The 23152-nt window shown below is 36.8% G+C and overlaps 2 protein-coding genes and 1 non-coding gene across 3 annotated transcripts; 2 read left to right on the forward strand and 1 right to left on the reverse strand.

The window, feature by feature from the left end:
• Nucleotides 1-1864: 1864 nt before the first annotated feature.
• On the reverse strand, nt 1865-1971 carry LOC116193372. The gene has a single exon (XR_004154281.1). It is a non-coding gene; the product is annotated as a small nucleolar RNA R71 (small nucleolar RNA).
• Nucleotides 1972-3539: 1568 nt separating this feature from the next.
• On the forward strand, nt 3540-6723 carry LOC116194168. Its single transcript, XM_031522922.1, has 2 exons — nt 3540-5519; nt 6024-6723. The coding sequence occupies exons 1-2, from the start codon at nt 3587-3589 to the stop codon at nt 6656-6658; spliced, it is 2568 nt and encodes an 855-aa protein (XP_031378782.1). The 5' UTR covers nt 3540-3586; the 3' UTR covers nt 6659-6723.
• Nucleotides 6724-16966: 10243 nt separating this feature from the next.
• LOC116196008 (WRKY transcription factor 28-like) lies at nt 16967-19626 on the forward strand. The gene is made up of 3 exons (XM_031525508.1): nt 16967-17476; nt 17948-18091; nt 18994-19626. The coding sequence occupies exons 1-3, from the start codon at nt 17088-17090 to the stop codon at nt 19391-19393; spliced, it is 933 nt and encodes a 310-aa protein (XP_031381368.1). The 5' UTR covers nt 16967-17087; the 3' UTR covers nt 19394-19626.
• Nucleotides 19627-23152: the final 3526 nt, after the last annotated feature.

The raw sequence follows: 23152 nt of genomic DNA on the forward strand, positions 1-23152 counted from the left end.
TTATACTCATATTTTATTGTGCAATTCATGTTAAATTATTATTAATTTTATAGAAATTATAAGAAGTCGGTGCTTAATTATGTGTAATTTGATATTGTAGGTCTTTGAGGACTTAGATGGAATTACGAGCAATATTGAGGAGTTTTGCGCAATTTGGAGCCAGCATATATCTTTCGGAAATCTTTTTTTTGTTGTGGATATAAATACTCCTCATAACAAGATTAGGAAACCCTAGGGGGGGAGCCATCTTTCACCATTCTTTTAACCTAGAGAGTTTTTGGAGAGGGTCTTGTCTGGAGCCGTCACCTGGATCAATTGATTTGAAGCGAAGAATTGTGGAAGAGATAATTCCTTAAAGGAATTGTTGGGTTTTTGTTTTAGGATTCAATATCTTGAGTTTACTGCTGAATATGAATTCTATTGCAATGACTCCTTGGAATTATAATTGTGTTTTCAATTCCATGATATTCTAAGCTTCTTTTGTGGGAATATGATGAAACCCTAGGTAGCTAATATGATGATTGTCGCCATGTTATAGGATTAATAGATGTGTTGATGATTCATGATTGCAATTCCTATAATTTCAATTTTAATTCTTAATTGGTTATAATTGTTAGAAACACTATTGATACGGGAGTTGATATAGTGTTTGTTAGGAATTCTTGATTAGACTAATTAGTTAAATGCGATAGCTGCGTTAATTAGTTTAATTAGAGATTATCCAGGGATTAATGCAATGTTTCTAGTTAGTTATTCGCTAAGACATTAGGGATAATTAATTTAGGGCATTAGACAATCATAGCACTGGAAGGTGTATGATTATAATTTAGAGTCCACTATTAATTAGAGATGCGGGAGCTGATTGATTAATTAGAGGTTTAAGACTTTAATTTTAAAGGCTTGATAAACTCACTTGAATAATCACATAGCTATCAGTCTATATAACATGATGGCAATCTGATTAGTGAAACTAGGGTGGATTCTGTTTTTCCCACTTTCAATTGATATATTTTCGTACAATTCTCTTTCTGCTCTTTGTGACGATTTAGGTTGATTAGTAGTTAATTAGTTAATTCTCTTAATTTGATTGCTTAGATAATAATAGAATCTAATATAGGTTTAGTACTTAATTAATCCTTGTGGGATCGACACTCTATTCATCACTATATTACTTGATCTGACCCAGTACACTTGCTGGTAGAATTTGAGCTTATTTTTATATATATTTGCAAAGGGATCAAGTTTTTGGCGCCGTTGCCGGGGATTAACTTAATATTAGACCACCTTTAGTTCTATTGTTAATTTAGGCGCACTTTACTGTGTGTTTATTTCTTGTTCTCTTTGTAGGTATTCTATGCGCAGGAGTAGAAGTGCTGAACTTCTACCATTAGATCCTGAGATAGAGCGCACCTTGCATCGGTTGAGAAGAGAGAACAGAAGAAGGGAAGAATTGCAGGTAGTTGAGATGGCAGATGATGACATCAACCGCCAAATACAGGGTGCTGCCAGAGCACTTCGAGACTATGCAGTACCTACTATTATGGGTTCTGCGATCAGAAGGCCCACTATTCCAGCTAATAACTTTGAACTGAAGCCAGCACTCATCCAGATGGTTCAATCAAATCAGTTTGGAGGATATCCCAACGAGAGTCCTGATGAGCATATTGCAGGATTCCTCCAATACTGTAACACGGTAAAGATGAATAATGTCACTGATGATGTTATTAGATTACAGCTTTTTCCTTTCTCGCTTAGGGATAAAGCGAGAGCCTGGTTCAATTCACTGCCACAAGAGTCCATCACCACCTGGGCCGACCTTTCATCTAAGTTTCTTAGGAGATTTTTCCCACCAGCTAGGACTGCAAGATTGAGGAACGAAATCACTAACTTCACCAAGTTCAATGGTGAATCACTTTATGAGGCATGGGAGAGATTCAAGGAGGCAATCAGAAAGTGCCCACATCACGGATTGCCAGATAATCTCCTAATTGAGGTCTTCTATCTTAGCCTGGATGATACATTGAGGTCTCTAGTAGATGCTGCAGCAGGAGGCGCACTGATGGGTAAGAATTATGATGAAGCAAGTGCTTTGATAGAAGAGATGGCCTCCAGTGCACATAATTGGCAGAATGAAAGAAGTAAATCAAGAGTGGCATCAGTCAATGACATGGACACTATTGCTAATTTGACAACCCAGATTTCAGCTCTCACTACCCAGGTAAGTAAACTCACCTCAGCACATTCTTTTAATACTAATCAGGTTGCTTTTTGTGAGTTGTGTTCAGGACCACATTCGACTCTTGAATGCATGTCTGGAAATCCCTCGGCTTCACCCAATGGAGAGCAAGTGAACTTTGTCAACAACTTCCAACGGAGTAATCAAGGGCCTTATTCGAACACTTACAATCCCGGGTGGCGTAATCATCCTAATTTCTCATGGAGGAATGAGAATAATGCACTTAAACCGCCACCTGGATTCCAAAAGCAAGGCCCTGCTCAGAATGCTCCACCTCAGCAAAGTCAGTCGAGAATGGAAGAGCTCATGTTGAGCTATATGCAAAAGACTGACACCATGCTACAGAATCAACAAGCCACTATTCGAAACCTAGAGGGTCAGATTAGTCAGATTTCTCAGCAATTGAGTAATAGACCATCAGGGTCTTTACCCAGCAACACTGAAGAGAACCCCAAGGGTGTCAATGCTATAATGCTGAGGAGTGGCAAGGAATTGGAAATAGTCAATAGAAAAGCTCAAACTCAGGAGGAGAGTCCGGAGAAAGACAAAGGTAAGCAAAAGGTGGAGGAACCAAGGCAGAAGTCACTAGGGGTGAAACCGTATGTTCCTCCTGTCCCTTTTCCAGGAAGATTGAAGCAACAACAGTTGGACGCCCAATTTGCTAAATTCCTAGATGTTTTTAAAAAGTTGCAAATCAACATTCCATTTGCAGAAGCACTCCAGCAGATGCCTTCATATGCTAGATTCATGAAGGATCTGCTCACTAAAAAGAGGAAGTTTGATGGGAGTGAGCCTGTGATGCTTACAGGAGAGTGTTCTATGATTCTCCAAAAGGACTTGCCTAACTTACCACGCAAACAAAGAGATCAGGGGAGTTTCACTGTTCCTTGTACTATAGGGAATTTTCATTTTGAGAACGTTCTTATCGATTCAGGTGCAAGTATAAATTTAATGCCTCTGTCTATTTTCAGGAAACTTGGACTTGGAGAATGCAAGAAAACTCATATTACCTTGCAACTTGCTGACAGGAGTATCAAATATCCAAAGGGTATTGTTGAGAATGTCCTGGTGAAGGTAGACAAATTCATATTTCCAGTCGACTTCATAGTCTTGGAGATGGAGGAGGACAGAGAGGTGCCCATGATCCTTGGCAGACCGTTCCTTGCGACAGGTAAAGCATTAATAGATGTGGAACAAGGTAAGCTCACTTTAAGAGTTATGAATGAACAAATAACTTTTAATGTTTATGACGCCATAAAGAAATTTGATGATGGCAAATCATGTTACACCATTGATATTATTGATGAGCTTATCTCTGAGTCTGTGGAGGAGAAAGCAGGTGTGGATACAATGGAATCAGTCCTTAGGGATCTGGACGATTGGAGTGATGATGATGAGCATGAGGAAGAATCTGTGGAGAAGGTATCAGAAATCAAGGCTCGCTACTATGAGGAGCTGGGCACTAGTGCGACAAAACCAGTATCATCTTTGACACAGTCCCCGGTGCTAGAACTTAAACCATTGCCTAGCCATTTAAAATATGCCTATCTTGGAATAGATGATACTTTGCCAATAATTATCTCTTCTTCCTTGACAGGTGATCAGGAGCAACAGCTCCTAAGCGTGCTGAGAGAGCACAAGGAGGCAATAGGATGGACTATTGCAGATATCAAAGGGATCAGCCCTTTGATTTGCACTCACAGGATAATGTTGGAAGCTGAGTGCAAACCCATAGTGCAACCACAGAGGCGACTTAACCCAACTCTCAAAGAGGTAGTGAAGAAAGAAGTGCTTAAACTGTTGGATGCAGGTATTATCTATCCTATCTCAGATAGTAAATGGGTTAGTCCTGTTCAAGTAGTGCCCAAAAAGGGTGGTATGACTGTGGTTAAAAATGAGGTCAATAAATTAATCCCGACTCGTACTGTGACTGGGTGGAGAGTTTGTATAGATTACAGGAAACTAAATGATGCTACCCGTAAAGACCATTTCCCCCTCCCCTTCATTGATCAGATGCTAGAAAAACTTGCAGGGCATGATTATTATTGTTTTCTAGATGGTTATTCTGGTTACAATCAGATTCATATAGCACCCGAGGACCAGGAGAAAACCACATTTACTTGTCCTTATGGCACTTTTGCCTTTAGGAGAATGCCTTTCGGTCTCTGTAATGCACCTGCCACTTTCCAGAGGTGCATGATGTCTATATTTTCTGACATGTTAGAGAATTTTATTGAAATATTTATGGATGATTTCTCTGTTTTTGGGAAGTCATTTGAATCTTGTCTGACAAATTTAGGCTGTGTGCTTAAAAGATGTAAGGAGACTAATCTGCTTCTGAACTGGGAGAAATGTCATTTTATGGTAAGAGAGGGTATAGTCTTAGGTCACAAGGTGTCAAAGAAAGGGATTGAAGTTGATCGAGCAAAAGTGGAGATAATAGAGAAGTTGCCACCACCCACTTCAACAAAAGGAGTAAGGAGCTTCTTAGGACATGCTGGCTTCTACAGGAGATTTATCAAGGACTTTTCTAAAATCTCTAGACCTCTTTGTAATTTACTTGAAAAAGATTCTGCTTTTGTTTTTAATGACAATTGTTTGCAGGCATTCAATTTATTGAAGGAGAAACTCACTTCTGCACCAGTGATCGTTGCACCTAATTGGGAGCTTCCGTTTGAGCTGATGTGTGATGCCAGCGACTATGCTGTAGGAGCAGTACTTGGGCAAAGGAGAGGTAAGGTATTTCATGCAATATACTATGCTAGTAGAACTTTAAATGAGGCCCAAAAGAACTATGCCACAACTGAAAAGGAGCTTTTAGCAGTCATATTTGCATGTGACAAGTTTCGGCCTTATCTGATAGGTTCTAAGATCATAGTATACACAGACCATGCTGCCCTGAAATATTTGTTTGCCAAAGCTGATGCTAAACCTAGGCTAATTCGTTGGATTCTACTGCTACAAGAATTTGACCTGGAAATTAGAGACACAAAGGGAACTGAAAATGTAGTGGCTGATCACTTATCCCGTTTGGAATCTGATTGTTTAGATTCACCCATTAATGAAAAGTTCCCTGATGAACAATTGCATGTAGCAGAAATCCAAGGATTACCTTGGTATGCTGATATAGTCAATTACATGGTTAGCAACATCACACCATATGGTTTGTCATCTCAACAGAAAAAGAAATTTTTGCATGATGTGAAATACTATTTTTGGGATGAACCATATCTGTTTAAATATTGTGCTGACCAAGTAATTAGACGCTGTGTGCCTGAAACTGAACAACTTAGCATAATACAACACTGTCATTCTAAGGAAGCAGGAGGCCACTTTGGTGTGGAAAGAACTGCAACTAAGATCTTATCTTGTGGATTTTATTGGCCTAGAGTATTTCATGATTGCAGGAATTACATTATGTCTTGTGCTCCATGCCAAAGAACTGGCAATATTTCTAGGAGACATGAAGTACCACAAAATAGCATTCTTGTAATTGAGCTTTTTGATGTGTGGGGAATAGACTTTATGGGTCATTTTCCCTCTTCTTTTTCAAATAAATATATTCTTGTGGCTGTTGATTATGTTTCAAAATGGGTAGAAGCAGTTGCTCTACAAAGTAATGATGCCAGAGTTGTAATCAGATTTTTGAAAAAGAACATCTTTTCAAGATTTGGGGTACCTAGAGCCATTATAAGTGATGGGGGATCACATTTTTGCAATCGGCAATTTGAAAAATTATTATCAAAATATGGAGTTACTCATAAAATTGCCACCCCTTATCATCCACAGACTTGTGGACAGGTTGAGGTGTCCAATAGGGAAATAAAGCGTATCTTAGAGAAAACAGTCAATGCATCTAGGAAAGATTGGTCTTTAAAACTTGATGATGCATTGTGGGCTTACAGGACAGCTTTCAAAACCCCCATAGGAATGTCCCCATACAAGATTGTTTATGGTAAATCATGTCACCTACCAGTAGAGCTTGAGCACAAAGCATATTGGGCCATAAAATACCTTAACTTTGATTTACAAGCTGCAGGTGAAAAGAGATTGCTCCAATTGAATCAGATGGCTGAGATGAGAGAGGAAGCATATGAAAATGCTAGGATATACAAGGAGCGAGCCAAGCGATGGCATGATAGGAACATCCTAAAGCGAGAGTTTTTGCCTGGTCAGAAAGTCCTATTATACAACTCTCGCTTGAAGTTGTTCCCAGGTAAGTTAAAATCTCGATGGTCTGGACCATTTGTTATTTCTAATGTTTTTCCCTATGGTGCAGTTGAGCTGAAGTCAGAAGATGACCGCACTTTTAAAGTAAACGGTCATCTTCTCAAGCATTACTTTGAAGGGGAAAATATTGATGGTGATGCCACTACGGTGGATCTAGCAAATTCGGTTGAAGAATTGGAAAAGTCGAACTAGCGACTATAAACTAAGTGCTTCATGGGAGGCAGCCCATGTCTGAGAGCTAAAGTCCCTGTTGGCTCTCAATTCTTTGGCTTCATTTGTTTTATTTTGATTTGCTGTTGGTTTGTACTTTATCAAGTACCCACTCATTGGGTAGACTTGGGATATTTGCTATTTGATTGTTTTAGTTAAGATGGATTATCTGCTATTTTTGTTCTTTTTGTTGTTTTCTTTTTGTTTTTGAAGCCAGGGTGGATAACAACTGCTGACTCTCTCTATTGCTATACCAGTTGGAACTCCAATTGCTTCAACTTAATTTTTCGAAACCGGGGAAGTACTAGTATCTCTTTTTCTCTTATGTTCTTTATTTTTATTTTCGTTTTACTAGAGCTACATTAGGAACAGTGAGGACACTGTTTAATCTAAGTGTGGGGAAGGGAGATACTAAACAGATGGAGTATAAAATTGAGTATAGTGTTGATGTCTGAATTCTGTGATTTAATTTGTTACTCATGACATCTGATGCCTGTCTTTGTTGATAAATAGTTATACTTCCCTGTCACCTTGAATTATAATTGTCCTTAAGTTATTTGGCAATTGTTAGGCCAAATTCTTTTTTTTTTTTTAATTTTTTTTAATTATTGAAATCTAGAGATTGTACGAAGAATACTGTTGATAGCATTTGTTCAGGAATTGTTTGAAAAAAATTGACTCACTTAGGCGCCCTACTCACCACTGTTGTGATTTTTGTACTTAGTTAAAATTAATTAGTCAAATCTTTAGAAATCAAATTTACCTAGTTTTTAGCCCTAGAGTTTGAAGTTTAAGAGTCGGTCAAGTCCTTAAGTGAAAAATAAACAGGTCTACTTCTAAGCAAAGTTAGTTAGTATATCCTCTTTTTAATTATTCTAATAGCACTTTAACATTTAGTGAAAGAGGTAGAAGAAGCTTTGTACTTAGTGATTCCTATAAAAGAAGTCTGAAAAGTGTTAGTGAGCATTCAAAAAAAAAAAAAGCAAGCATAGCCTTTACTCCAATGACTCAAGAATTGAGTTATGAGTATCCTAACTTGAATGTTAGAGTGAGGAAGAGTTCGTAGGGGTCCCTTTAAAACCCGGTCACTTGGGTGATGAGCCCGGGATGTGCCGACTCAATGAACTCACTATAACGAGAAGAGCGGAAAGGCACAAGTTCAAACAAAAATTGGACTTGAAAAAAAAAAAAAAAAATTTGCTTCTTAAACAGAAAGGAAAAATTGAATGCAAAAACAAAAAAATAAATTAAGACTTGTAATAAAAAGGAAGAAAACCTAGGGACGAAGCAGATACCATATGCTTTCACTACCTTGTTGACTTGCTTAGAGGGAAAATTAGAGGGATTATATGCCTGCTAACAGCTATGAAGTTTAAATGTGTATTTTTCCTTATAGGACTGAGTATTTACTTTTGAAATAGAAATCTTAGGCTAAACGCTTGGATTAAAATTTGCTTTCTCTAGATTAGCTGGTTAATTTCAACTGTAGTACTCTGATCACATGTTTCCAGTTTGGTTTGAGCAGTGGGCACCACAAAATAACGAGTAATAAATTATGAGATATCAAATGCTTAAATCAGTGAATATGAAAATTTGTACTCTCTCTGATAGATTTCTTTCCTTGGTCTTATTTATTTTGCTTGAGGACAAGCAAAAGTTCAAGTGTGGGGAAGTTGATAAGGGCATATTATACTCATATTTTATTGTGCAATTCATGTTAAATTATTATTAATTTTATAGAAATTATAAGAAGTCGGTGCTTAATTATGTGTAATTTGATATTGTAGGTCTTTAAGGACTTAGATGGAATTACGAGCAATATTGAGGAGTTTTGCGCAATTTGGAGCCAGCATATATCTTTCGGAAATCTTTTTTTTGTTGTGGATATAAATACTCCTCATAACAAGATTAGGAAACCCTAGGGGGGGAGCCATCTTTCACCATTCTTTTAACCTAGAGAGTTTTTGGAGAGGGTCTTGTCTGGAGCCGTCACCTGGATCAATTGATTTGAAGCGAAGAATTGTGGAAGAGATAATTCCTTAAAGGAATTGTTGGGTTTTTGTTTTAGGATTCAATATCTTGAGTTTACTGCTGAATATGAATTCTATTGCAATGACTCCTTGGAATTATAATTGTGTTTTCAATTCCATGATATTCTAAGCTTCTTTTGTGGGAATATGATGAAACCCTAGGTAGCTAATATGATGATTGTCGCCATGTTATAGGATTAATAGATGTGTTGATGATTCATGATTGCAATTCCTATAATTTCAATTTTAATTCTTAATTGGTTATAATTGTTAGAAACACTATTGATACGGGAGTTGATATAGTGTTTGTTAGGAATTCTTGATTAGACTAATTAGTTAAATGCGATAGCTGCGTTAATTAGTTTAATTAGAGATTATCCAGGGATTAATGCAATGTTTCTAGTTAGTTATTCGCTAAGACATTAGGGATAATTAATTTAGGGCATTAGACAATCATAGCACTGGAAGGTGTATGATTATAATTTAGAGTCCACTATTAATTAGAGATGCGGGAGCTGATTGATTAATTAGAGGTTTAAGACTTTAATTTTAAAGGCTTGATAAACTCACTTGAATAATCACATAGCTATCAGTCTATATAACATGATGGCAATCTGATTAGTGAAACTAGGGTGGATTCTGTTTTTCCCACTTTCAATTGATATATTTTCGTACAATTCTCTTTCTGCTCTTTGTGACGATTTAGGTTGATTAGTAGTTAATTAGTTAATTCTCTTAATTTGATTGCTTAGATAATAATAGAATCTAATATAGGTTTAGTACTTAATTAATCCTTGTGGGATCGACACTCTATTCATCACTATATTACTTGATCTGACCCAGTACACTTGCTGGTAGAATTTGAGCTTATTTTTATATATATTTGCAAAGGGATCAAAATGCAGGTACGAGATGTGTATTCAGAGACGGCTAATTTTGCTCTGATCGCCTGAAATGAGCAAAACCGGCTTCCGAGTCCAAAAACAACACGAACATTCTTTTGGGCAAAATGAATGATTTTAGGCTTGTTTGAACCGTTTTCGCATGTACAATGACAATTTGACGTTCGTTTGAACCACAAACATCGAACACGCAATCAATCGAGACCCGAACTTTGTCCCTAACTTCCCTCAAGACTCGTGGGGCCCACGGGCTGCCCTAGCCGCCCCATCCATTGCCCAAACCGCCTTCCTCTTTGGCTTCTTCCTCTATGCAACTTGCCTTGTCTTTCATGGAAAATATCAAGCCTACAATACCAAGATCATACTCCATCTTCATTAATGCTTCCATCTCTTCTTCATTAATGCAATGGATGAGGATTGAGCTTGATATTTCCTTAAGCTAGCCACCCCTTTTGTTAAGCATGTCTTAATCAAGCTTTTTCTCACTTAATTGCACTTAAGCTTAGCCTATATATTGCATTATTGTCATTAAGCTAATTACAACTTACCTCATGTCATCTCTTTAGCATTCCTCACTCTTCAAAATACTCTCAACTCTCCCTTAGCTTTAGCAGCAAAACTGCAGCCCATAGCAAGCAAAAACCCTCAAGACTTAAGTCGGAATCATGATATTTGCCATCTCGGCTTAAATCCAAACTTCACTAAACTTCATATCCCACATGTTTTTGACCCCCTCTATCCATTTTTGAGCTTAGATTTTAAGTTTGAAACTTCTAAACCATAGAACCAGCTCAGTATAGAACCGAATCCCGTTTTGGTCCTTCTCGGGTCAAAACTTCCAACCCGGGTTTCAAGCCTTTTCGGATCGGTTTGAGTTGTCAAAACCCATCAAACACCTCCCCACACAACCCTAGGGTGTCAAGGAGTTGAGAAATCCAAAAAAAACCCGTCGGTTTTAACCTAACACGAAGAAACAGCTCGACTGCCTAGTCGGGTCGATTTTTCTAATTGTTCTTGCGGTTTTCTTGCAAATTGGATTGATCCGAGACCCTTTTCGACAAACGACCATCACTATTGCCTCCAAGGGTCAGTTAGGACTCGGGAGCCACTGACCTTGCATCAAAATTCCATCGAGAGACACCGTGGTGACGTCCGACCTGAAAACTGCCCAGTCGGGTTTGTTTTCCAGACGTACTATGTTTTCCGTGATCTTTGCAGGGCTATACGGGTCAACCCAACAGGTTTGAAACCAAATGACCACCAGAGCCACCTCCAGGGTTCTCTTAGGAGTCAGGAGCCACTGACCTTGCATCAAAATTCCATCGAGAGACACCGTGGTGACATCCGACCCAAAAATCGCCCAGTCGGGTCTGTTTTCCAAACCTACTCTGTTTTTCGTGATCTTTGCAGGGCTATATGGGTCAACCCGACAGGTCCGGAACCAAACGACCACTACTGTCACCTCCAAGGATTAGTTAAAAGTCGGGAGCCACTGACCTTGCATCAAAATTTCATCGGGAGCCACCGTGGTAACCTCCGACCTCAAAACTGCCAAGTCGGGTCAAGACAGCTTCCATCCGGGTCCGTTACCATTCGGGTCTGGTCAAGCCAAAACAGCCCAAACCCGACCCACCAACAGTCCAACCTGACTTTCTACAGTCCCATCCCGTATCCCGAGACTAGGTATAACCATTCCCGACTTAGAGGAGCAAGGACTTTTACATTTTTCGTTGTGTTTATAGAGTTATAACGCATTTCAAGCATGTTTTATCTTCAAGATCATTTCTTTTATGCATTTCCATGTTATAGCATGCATGTTTATCATCGTTTAACGTGCTAGCATGTCGGGAAATGTTTAAATCGAAGTCGAGCAAACCATATCGACCTGAAAAAACCGAGATACCTCTCGGATTAATCTCTTGGAGAGGTAACCGAGATGTATTCTGGACTTTTTTGGGTCAAGACCGATTTTCTTGTCTCGATTTAAATTGTTTCCCGAATTTTATGTTTTCCCGCATCCATGGAGCAAGTATTATTTTATCGATTCTGTAAATAATGCATTTGTGCATGTTTGTATGCTTGAATACGTTTTTCAAACTCATGGCGATACCGGTTTTTTGTTAAATACGTGTTATTTACCGTGTTTAATGTTTGAGCATGCGAGAAATAGTCGAAATCGGGTTAAAGAGACCGCTTGAAACCCAAAACGGGTCAAGAAAACCCATGGCTATTCCCAAGAGGAAAGAGCCGAGAGTTCTTTGACCTTATTCAGGTCAAGAACGGTCTCTTTATCTCGATGAAATCAATTTCTCGGATTTTGTGTAAATTGCAATTTTAACATTGTCGCAAATCCCGCATGCTAACAACTTTAAAACATTGTTTTTAAAGTAAAAATGCATGGATTCATGTATCTGTGACTCTGTCGGGGCCATTTGGGTTCCGAGGGTATTTTGGTCATGTTGACCAAATTATCCTCGATCTTCCTAGACCTGTCTTAGCCGCCGTATCATGAATTGTTTTTATTAAATTAAGCTTTTTGGGTATTCAGACTTCATTCAGTGGATCAATTCATGATCTGTCTGATTGTCTGTAACCCGCACATTTGTTGCATTCGGCATTTAATTTTAAGTTGTAATCCACAAACGGGTTAATCGGGACGCTCACATGATTAAACCCACTTCACATTGACAACTTTTGCATGAATTAGTAATTAACTGATAACTCGCGTCGATGAGTTGTTAAATGACGTTAATGCCCTTTTCAAAACTTATCCATTTCAAAACCTGAAATGAGCAATCCGATGTAGCATGGACATCTAGAAAGGACTTGTGTGTCTCAACTTGAATTTTTACCTGATTTCAGGTAACTCAGGTCAGGATACAGAAGATCTTTCTAGATCACTTCCGGTTAGACCGACCGGTTCTTTGGCTTTTTCGGGGTTCTTGCACAACCCTGGACGATCCAGGGAATTGGTCGACACAGGCTACAGGCCGAGGTGGCCCGCACTGCGATGTTTCCCTTTTCTGAAAACAAATTTTAAATAAAGGGCATAAGCGTCTTTTCATAATTCGGTGACACCCTTAGGGTTAACTTGACAGAAACACTACAGTATTAGGATAAGGATAGGCTACCTATTCAAGTGCAGGTTCATCTGCATAGCCTTTTCTTATCTACTGATGAGTTTCTGTCATTTTATCGTAGACTCGGGCAACTAGAACGGTTATCTCTGTCATAAAACATGCAAAATGCTGATTAACCTTTCACTCGACCTAACCAAACACTAGACAATGGTTAGGGGAACTCTAGGTTCCAAATCTAAAGTCAAAACACGAGTTTGGCTAATTCAGTGGAATTTCAGTGTCACAATACAGAACAACTTTAAAAGTAATCTACACACAAAGGACTTGACTACAAACATCATGTCTGTCAAGTCCTTGAAATAAAGCCGAATGCAAAATGCTTTACACACGTTTGCTTGTTTAGCATATGACATTTGCTTGCAAAAATACACATGGGTTAAAAACTTGTTAATTCACGTAAACTCGACAATAACAAACACATCGTCTGCAATCTGCATGTTGTTTGTTATTTTTCTGCTCTTGTTTGTCCATGCGACTATGCGAGTCAAGCCTGATCCATAGAACGTATTGCACTTGGGGTTCAACGCCCTAACCATCGATCATAGGGTCCAATGCCCTATTCACTTTGCATGTTGAATTTCAGTTTTTCGATTTTTCCCTGAACTCATGGTGAGTCGGAGCAGAATAATAACAGAATGTGAACTAACTAGGATTCGATCATTTGCTATTTGTAATTTGTTGTATTTTGAGAGCATTGTAAGGATTTTATTTTGTACATTTATTTCTGTAAGAATCCCGATCGGTGACCGAACGGTCCGAGAGTCGAATCAATCGAATCGGTCCAATGCTTGCCCAGACAAGAGTAATCCGAAGATTTCGCGGTTCCGGTTCACGCCGGAATTCAAACATCATAGTTTGATGAACTGTAACGCAAGATTGTGAACCGATTCACCGACACACGGGTCTACTTCTCTCTCGACTTCTCAACCGACACCGTTTAGTTCACTGAATTTCCGGTGTCAAAACGTGTACGCCGAGCGCGGCCTAATTCACGTTGTAAATAAAAAACAGGAAGCCTAGCAAGTTAGAGTACCGAAAGGGCATGCGGGATATAGGCCCGCACGTAATGTATACCCCCGAACTCGGACTTTCCGATTCCATATGACCAATGCCTTAGCAAAATTAGGTGTTTCATACTCTAGACTCGGGTAACTTATCGGCCCTTAACTTTCGGGTCATAAAATGATAAGTGGCGACTCCTTCTCACGCGTATTTGTCACGTATCCCCGGGAAGGTGGACACTCCCAAACCGCGATATCTAAAAGCACGCATGTGGGCCCTGACGAGAGCGCCACATTCGGGTCCGTACAATAATAAAAACTAAACTTATAATATAATAACACCAATAATCTAATGGTTGAATCGGTTGAGTCTTCAGAGCAAAAAAGAGAAGAATCGGTTGTGTTTTATAATAATTTCTAGAAGAAGAAAAAGAAGTTATTATTTTTACTTGAAATCGTTAGAACTTTTCAAAATCTACTATCTAAAAGAGGTATAGATAATAATGATCCACATAAAAAAGCTGCATAGTCCAATACCATCATATTTACGTGCACCAACTAATTAGATAAGAATATTTATTCAGCAATAATAGGGGCAATGCTTTAAATGGGTGGAAATTTGTGTTTTCATGTAGCTAATCAATTAAAAACTTTAGATTAAATTTCACCAAATTTTTTAAAAGGTAACAAAATATATAAGGTCAACTCGGGCAAATTTTCTGTTTAAGATTAGTGTACCTTATTTGACGGTCCATACTATTGGACCAATAGAAAGTGAACACTACAAGAAAATAGCCATTTGGTGACGCTGTGAAAGGTGTCGCTAAGACCTATATGATGGGTATTTGCAATGCTTTGGAAAGCGTTACCATATGTGAATCTAAGCTGACGCTTTTAAATGCGTCGACAAAAAGTGGTGGGAAAGAGATACTTTTGCTGACACAAGGATACTTTTGCCAATGCGTACAAAAAATAGTTGGCAAGGGGAACCTTAGCAGACAGCATTTTAAGAGTCAGTAGGGAAATCTTTGAAAGCGTCAGTCAAAGAGTTCTTTTGCCAATGCTTAAAGGACTAGGACAATGATACTTTTACTAACGCTTACAAAAAGCATAGGCAAAAAGGGATTTTAGCTGAAGCTTTTTTCTGTATCGACCAAGACGGATCCTAGCTAACACTATTGAAGTGTCAACAAAGGAATTATTTTACTGACGCTTAGAAAAGAGTCGAGAAAGGTATCCCTTTTGCCGATGCTTATATAAGCGTCACCAAATGTCAATATTTTTTTGTAAAAAAGTTGAACTAACTGGAAAAATGCATGCTTTTTTTAATTCATTTCTTTCATTTAAAAAGCGTTGAAAGACCAAAATCCATAAGTCTAAACTTTCGAATTGAAGAATAGTGTCAAGAACAAAATTGTTCCACACATGGCAATTAGATCGACGATCAAGGTAAAACTATAAGATGCAACGCCTATAATCATAGCCAAAAAGGGTTTCCTGGCTTGGTTAGAAATTAAATGACGCAGGTCTTGTGGGAATTATAATTTCAGGCAACCACGTAATTAGTCATGGTGGGGACGTCCGGAAGGGACTGCGAGACCAAAAAGGTCGTCAGATAATTCCGGGGGAAAATGAAGAAGACGCTGACGTGCGATCGGCATCAGCAGGAGGACAACATGAAAAGGCTTCCCACGTGCCCAGTCATATGTCCGCTGCGGTCAAAGTGGCGGTGCCAGTACTTACACGTGTAAGCCGCACATTCCCTGCAAAACGACACCCGAAATAATGGAAAACGGCCCCCCTTTCTTCCTTTTTGAATCCTTTGACCAACCGGCTACTCTCTCTCTCTATCTCTATCTCGCTACGGTCTTCGTTGACTTTATCCTCTCTTAGCTACCCGGCTCCCACCATCCATCCATCCCGACCGATAATTATTCTAAAAAATCTTCCCTCATTCAATTAAAAAACCCCTAGAAATATCGAGGAGTTGTTAACTAGTTATCGACGGTCACACACGTGATTATCATCAATTACAATTTTACACATAATTTTCACTGTATTAATGTACTACACACCATACATATAGCGGTTGATAACTAATTAATAATTTGTCATTGTTGATTTAGAGTTCTAAAAGGTAAATGTATTTGTGCAAGCTAAATAGTATGACACATTGTTGTATCCATGACATTTCCTGCATGAAGTTTTTGATAATAACATTTATGCATGGATCAACTAGGGGCGTCGAAACTGAGGTTCTTCAAGTCGAATTGCTCGATCAACAAGAAGAAACCAAACCAAATGAAAGGAATTCCATAAAATTGTTTGCTTACATCCATAGTGTGAATGTCTTTTTTCGGAGTGAATCTTGATATTCTAAAGTCCAATTGAGTCTCGACTAATCAAGTCGAACTGTAATGGTTCACTAAAGGATAAAACTCCCACATCATGGATTTTTTGGATTCACATGGATTCGAACTCGAGACATTACTTAAGTGAAATAAATGTCGAATCACTTGAACTAATTCACGTTGATAATAGTGCGAACGTCTTTCATGAAGCCATGCACCACCCACCATAGACATATATTTGGACTTCTTGGGCTAGTGACCTATTCCACATAAATGGTACCGCAAAATAGTAGTTTCTCATAGAAAAATGGGAGGGAAAAAATGCATTTATCTCATTTTTAATTCATCTTTTACATATTTTGATGAGAACAATGGTAATACTTTCTTTTTAAATTTTTTTATGTTATTTCTACATAATATATATATATATATATATATATATATATATATATATATATAACCTTCGTCTTCTTTCTTAGATGCCACATATCTATTGGTCTTCTCAAAATGTCAAATGCAAATAGCATATATTTCATGTGTATAATGACAAAGTTCCATTAATTAGGGTGGCATTCTGCAGTATAATAATATATATGTGTGTGTGCGCGTTAATAATTACATATGAAAAAAAAAAAGTAGTCAAGAAAGAAAACTTGGAAAAGGTCAGGCACATCAATTAGATAGAATGGAATAGAAGTTTTGGTGTATGGAATATTGACAAAAAACTGTTTCCACATAAGAAGCCAACCTTTTAGAAGATGTCCCTTGTTTGTTGTGCTGTGCTTTGTCAATCTTTCTCATAAAGTCAACAATATTTAGTCTCTCATTCAAAACTCCCTTTTCCTTCTTTATAAAACCTAATACCCTTCGATACGTTTCCTAGCAAAAGTCATAAAGAAAGTAAATTGGGGAGGAGACCCCAAAGGAATCCTCTCTCTTCCTCTCTCCATATCCCAAAGAGTGCAATCCTTCTCTCCTTCTTCTTCCATGTCTAATGAACCAAGAGACCTTTACAACAATTACGATGACCCATTTCAAGTTAACTACCAATACGGCAACTTTGGGAGCGAGCCAAGTCCTTATTTGAGCTTCACTGACTGTTTACGAGGATCGACAGACTACAACTCATTAGCGAGGGCCTTTGGTATTTCGCCATCTTCTTCGGAGGTTGTTTCTCCGGTGGATGGAAACCCTAGACCGGTGTTTGATGCCGGAGAGATCAGAGGCCCTGGCAGTGAAAGTAACAATAATCCGGCGACTCCAAACTCCTCCATCTCGTCCTCCTCCACGGAGGCCGGGGCCGAAGAAGATTCGAGCAAGAGCAAGAGAGAGGTTCAAGCAAAAGATGGAGAAGGAGGAGAAAGCTCTAAGAAACTGTAATCTCTAAATCTAATTAAACCCTAACTGTTAGTTCTCTGGTAATTTCACTGTTATTGCTAATTGTCATCACTTTGCCCTTCATATTACACATTGGATAAGAATTAGTATTTGTTTCCACATATGCTATAAAACCCAGATATACTAAAAGCATTTTGCTGTAAAAATTAAGTTGACACCTGAACGAAATTAGTCTTAGCCAATAGGTTGAGAACACCCATTATCTCATCGAAAACACAAAAGCTCAAAATGATCCTCAATTGGAACGTGCTTTGCTCCAACGAGAGAACTGGATGTCGATTGGTCAAATCTTGGATGTGCACATTATACATATATGTATGTTTCCTATGTTGTTAGTGCAACTACAAACCCTTCATTCTATACATGCATTAATAGAATGATCAATATAGATTTGCATAACTCGTTGCCGCAATAATTAAGCTATGAAATGTATGATATTGCCAATACAGGAACAAATTGAAGAAGAAGGGAGAGAAGAGGGAAAGGGAGCCACGTTTCGCTTTCATGACGAAGAGTGAAGTTGATCATCTAGAAGATGGTTATCGGTGGAGAAAATATGGTCAGAAAGCTGTCAAGCATAGCCCATATCCAAGGTATTACCGCAATACAATAAAATATTATATATTAGTTAATTTTCCAATTTTTTCAGCTAGCTTTTTACACCAAATTAATTAGCTAAGTACACACTCAACGTTTTAGCTATATTACATTATGAAATATAATATATTGACCATGAAGTATCCATATCTTGACATACATCTTCCCAACCTCCATGAAATCCAGTCTTTTTCTTATGAAAAACTATATTAAAGCTTATAGATAATATTTCCTTAGAAAGTGTTTGGGTCTCTATAGAATTGCAATGAACATTTGGCCAACAAATCTATCTCTCGAATCTTAAGTAAGGTTTCGAATTCAAATCTTGTGAATAGAAAAAAAAAATCAACGTTTGAAGATCAGTTTTAACTCTTAATAATGGACTGAGTAGGCTCGAATTTGGATTAATTGAGGTTTATTGGACTTTTAGATATTAGGTGGTCTACACCAAAACATAATTAGAACTTCATTTATGAGGAAAGAAGTCCAGTGAAGTGAATATCTTTCTCTTTTGATCATGAAAGAAATCAAATATTTGAAATATAAAGGGCAGATCCAACTGGGTTTGATTTTTCTCTTGTTCTGTCATCCGATCTTTTTGGCTTTAATTTTCTTTATTTAACAACCATTTGAGCGGGGAAAATATAAGGACATTATTGACCTGCAGTTATCTTTATCAAACATCAAGTCATATAATTGATCCTTCAACACTTAAAACAACTCCGCACAGACAGTAAACAGTCATATAATCTTATATGTTTGGTACCAATCAATCAATAACTTTGAACTTTATATTCACGTACATACAGATGTATGATAGCCTCTGATTATTAGTTATCGATTTTCTTTTTGTTTTTTTAATCTCTCGTGACAACACCTGGCCGGTTATATATTGTAGGAGCTACTATAGGTGCACCACACAGAAGTGCACGGTAAAGAAAAGGGTTGAGAGATCATTCCAAGACCCCTCCATTGTGATCACCACGTATGAGGGCCAGCACAACCACCCGATTCCGGCCACCCTTAGGGGCAACTCTGCTGCTGGAATGTTCGCATCATCCATGCTGAACCCCAACCCAGCAACTGGAGGGATGGGGGCGAGCTTCCCTCACGAGCTTTTGCTTCAAATGCGTACTCCATCTGTGAGCCACCCTGGAAGTGGCGGTGCTGGCGGTGACAGCTCTCTCTATCAGCAAACCCTAAACTCCCCTCAACAGCAACAATACCAACAACAATTTCCTGACTACGGGCTTCTTCAAGACATGGTTCCCTCCATTTATTTCAAGAAAGAGCCATGAATTGATGATTACGATCCCTCGTATCCGGCTACGAATTTATTTTTCACATTGCGCATTGTATATATCGAGTCAGAATTCTCTACTGAATCTCCCTAGACCATGAAGTGGAGACTAAGAGGGATATGTTAAACTAGAGGTTTATGACTTAGTTCTGAGCAATTATTATCGACGAATGAGGCGTATATTGATAATCGAAAACATCCCAATGCATACAGAGGATGAGTAATTGCGTACGTTTAGTCTCCCTCCTTGATTTGTCATCGTTTTTTTTTTGAAGTGATGCTCCCTATGAAGAAAAGCATTTTCACGAACCATTTGACATTTCAGCATCATTATATGCTATTCGTCTATTGAAAAACATGTACATGCATGGATTGACGACTCTTCAGTGTCTTTTAAATTTTAGAAACAAGATGTCATTTCCCTCATCACATCCATCCCCATTATGTAAGTAAAATTGACTCTTACTATAATAATGATCGATTATCAATAAAACAAAAACATTACGGTAATTTATAAAAAAATATAAAGAATTTACTATATCAATCGAACTCAGTTCATGAAAACCCCAGCCCCAATATCTTATCGGCCCATCAAATAAGCACAAATTCAAGAAATAAGTGACATATAAGTATACTAGCAAAGTATTTAATTGGATGGTAAGCTAATTTCTATTATAAAATTAAAGTCATTATGACATATTGGACTTAAGGTAATAAAAAATATACAAAATAAATATTTGAAATAAAGATTTAATAAAACTATATATTTAAAAAATTATAATCAAATCCATGTTTATAACTATAAAAGATCTATATGTCATACAAACGATTAAATAGATATACAATGCGCAGTAATTGAGACCGTTAGGGAAAAATATTTATTCAACCATTCAAACTTAGTATAATTTTATCAATTTTGAACTATAAATTTTGAAATTAATTATTGAAAATATTTTATTATGTTAAGGAACAAATATGTTTTCCAAAAGAAATAGAGTAATTATTATAAGAAGTACAAATTCGTCAAAATGTACATATAAAAGGCAAATGATATAACATTACAAAAAAAGTTAATTGATCAATATAAAATTTTCAGAAAAAGTTGTGGTCCTACAGGAGAAAAGTTTATCACATAGCGCTATGAACTTAAATTAAGACTTGAAAATAAGGATGTCATAAACACTGCTTTGAAGAAAGGATGAAACAAATTTTTATACTAATTACTAAAACTAATATATGTCACAAATCTATGCTAACAAATGACTCAAATATATGATGCATATGTTAATTGAGACAATTAGTTGCAAATTAATATTATAATAATAAACTTCTCTAATTTTTGACAAAAAAATTATTGAAGATTCTTATTTGAACATTAATAATTAAAAAAAATTATTTTTAATAAGAAAATTAGTCTTTCAACATGTAAAAATAATTATGATAAGAAATGATTTTTAGATATATGAAAACGATTCCATGCAAGGGACGGAAAAAGATTCCATGCAATGCACGAAAAAAAAAAAGAACTAGTTAATTATCATAATCAACCCAGCTTGGACAAAAGACGAATTAAGATCCATCAATTGTAATGGGTACAAAATTTAGTATATACTTTCTTGGAAATACTAATTATCTAGAGAAAAGAGGGAAAAACGTGGGAGTCCAATAAGTTGGGCGAAAAGGCGTTCAAGAGCTATGTTGAAAATGTAAAAGCGGCAGTCTTTTCACACATCTCGCTCATCAGTCTACAATATGCGTGAAGGATTCATCCTTCCCACCATATACATATACATCGAGATACACATTTTACATAATATTATATATATATATATATATACACACACACTAATGATAAAGTACTACTAGAAAAGCGTCACATACATGATATTCCATGGATAAATAATTACGTCCATTGCGTTCTCCTGATTAGTTGTGTTCCCAATTGTTGGGCCATATATGTGTTTAGAATCTTATAAACTACTTAGAAGGCTTGTATTTTGCACGAGATAGTGAGTTACAATATTCTAAAAGCTGGTTTATCAAAACTATAGAGGTCAAAAGAGAAAAAAAAAAAAAGCCTATTGTAGTAACACATGTCCTTATCTATAAATTAAAAAGTTTAAATTCGGTTATCATCGGTGAAATTTTTCGTGCCCTTATCTCATTTATCTTTTTGTTATTATGCCTATAAATCCCTATTGTAATTGAAAAGAAAAATAAAAAACCCTAACCTCAATTAAGAAAGGAGATTCATGATATTGACGCTTGCCCACAGTATGAAGCCAAGAACTTTTGAGTTCAATCTTCATCTTTGAGACTTCTTTTGCCCATTTATGTCTGCTGCTCTTGTCTCTTCTAGATCTAGAACCATCTTCTCTGTATCTCAAATAAAAAGAAGATAGGTTAATCAATCATCAATCGATTATAAATTATGATATATGAAAACTGAAAAGCCAAATGAGAGCTGCATTTTAATAATCCATAACACACTAGAATTCTCTCTATATTTTCAATATAATATTAATAAAGGCAGTTAATTATTATATTATAAATTACTAATAAATATTAAAAATTAGGACAAATTATCCCATATAACCAATGGTTTCACCTTTCTTTCAAATATATCATATACTTTTAAAATGATCTAAAATATCTTGTAGTTTACATTTTTTTTCCAAATCTATCCAACCATTATATTTCCATCAACATTTAACGGTATTGTCATTGTGGCTCTTTTATTCGGGATAGGTTTGAGAAAAAAATTAAAACCATGGGATAAATTTGAGAAAAAATTAAAACCATAGGACATATTTGATTAAAAAAATTAAAACTATAAAATAGATTTGAAGTTTACTTACGTTTCATTGATGAAAAATATAATGTCGGGATAAATTTGGAAAAAAATGTAACCATGGGATGTTTTAGATCATTTCATAATAGAATATATTTGAAAGAAAAGTAAAATCATTAGATATATGGGGTAAAAATCCTTAAAAATTATATTGAAAAACAATTTTCTCTGGGTTTGCGAATAAATAATAAAACTTTATTCGATACATATTAAATAATTATATTTTATTAATGTCCTTACACACCAATGCACGTTTATACTTAGTCATGGTAATATATAAACGCTAAGCCACCGCGTCATGGAGCTGCCATATATTCGTAGATAAGAACCCCAAGCTCCTCATTTAATTGACTTTTCCATTTATGTTATATCCCTCAACTCCTCATTCAAATGACTTTTTCAATTCTATTGCATGAATTGTACCTTTTTATTCAATGTCCCGTCCAATATATAGTCGTTCAAGCATCCATATCAAAGAAATCAAGAGTTAATTTCTTGAAGAACGAGAAATTCTTGATATACGATAAGTTTTGATATAGATTGATCATGCATGTACGGAAATCTTTCTGTCATCACCCCATTTTGGCTTATAAATTCAGGCAATACATATCAACAGGAATTCAGGCTACGACTTGAGTATTGATGCATAAGATGGCTCAATAGAGTAGCAAATTGCTATTCACTCTCAAGTCAACAGAGACAGACAGATGATTCAAGCACATGACAGAAGAACATATAAAATCATCCAGGGACATACAGAGCAAACAGAGAGCCCAAACAACATCCAAACCGGTATTTTCAGAATACAACACGTACAGTGCTATTTTTCGCTGGTTCGCTTGACCATCAGAAGATAGTTAATATTGGACTCTAAAATCTCTTGCGGTGCCAAACAGATGAAAAGTG

Source organism: Punica granatum, chromosome 1 (genome assembly GCF_007655135.1).
Source record: "Punica granatum isolate Tunisia-2019 chromosome 1, ASM765513v2, whole genome shotgun sequence".
NCBI lineage: Eukaryota > Viridiplantae > Streptophyta > Magnoliopsida > Myrtales > Lythraceae > Punica > Punica granatum.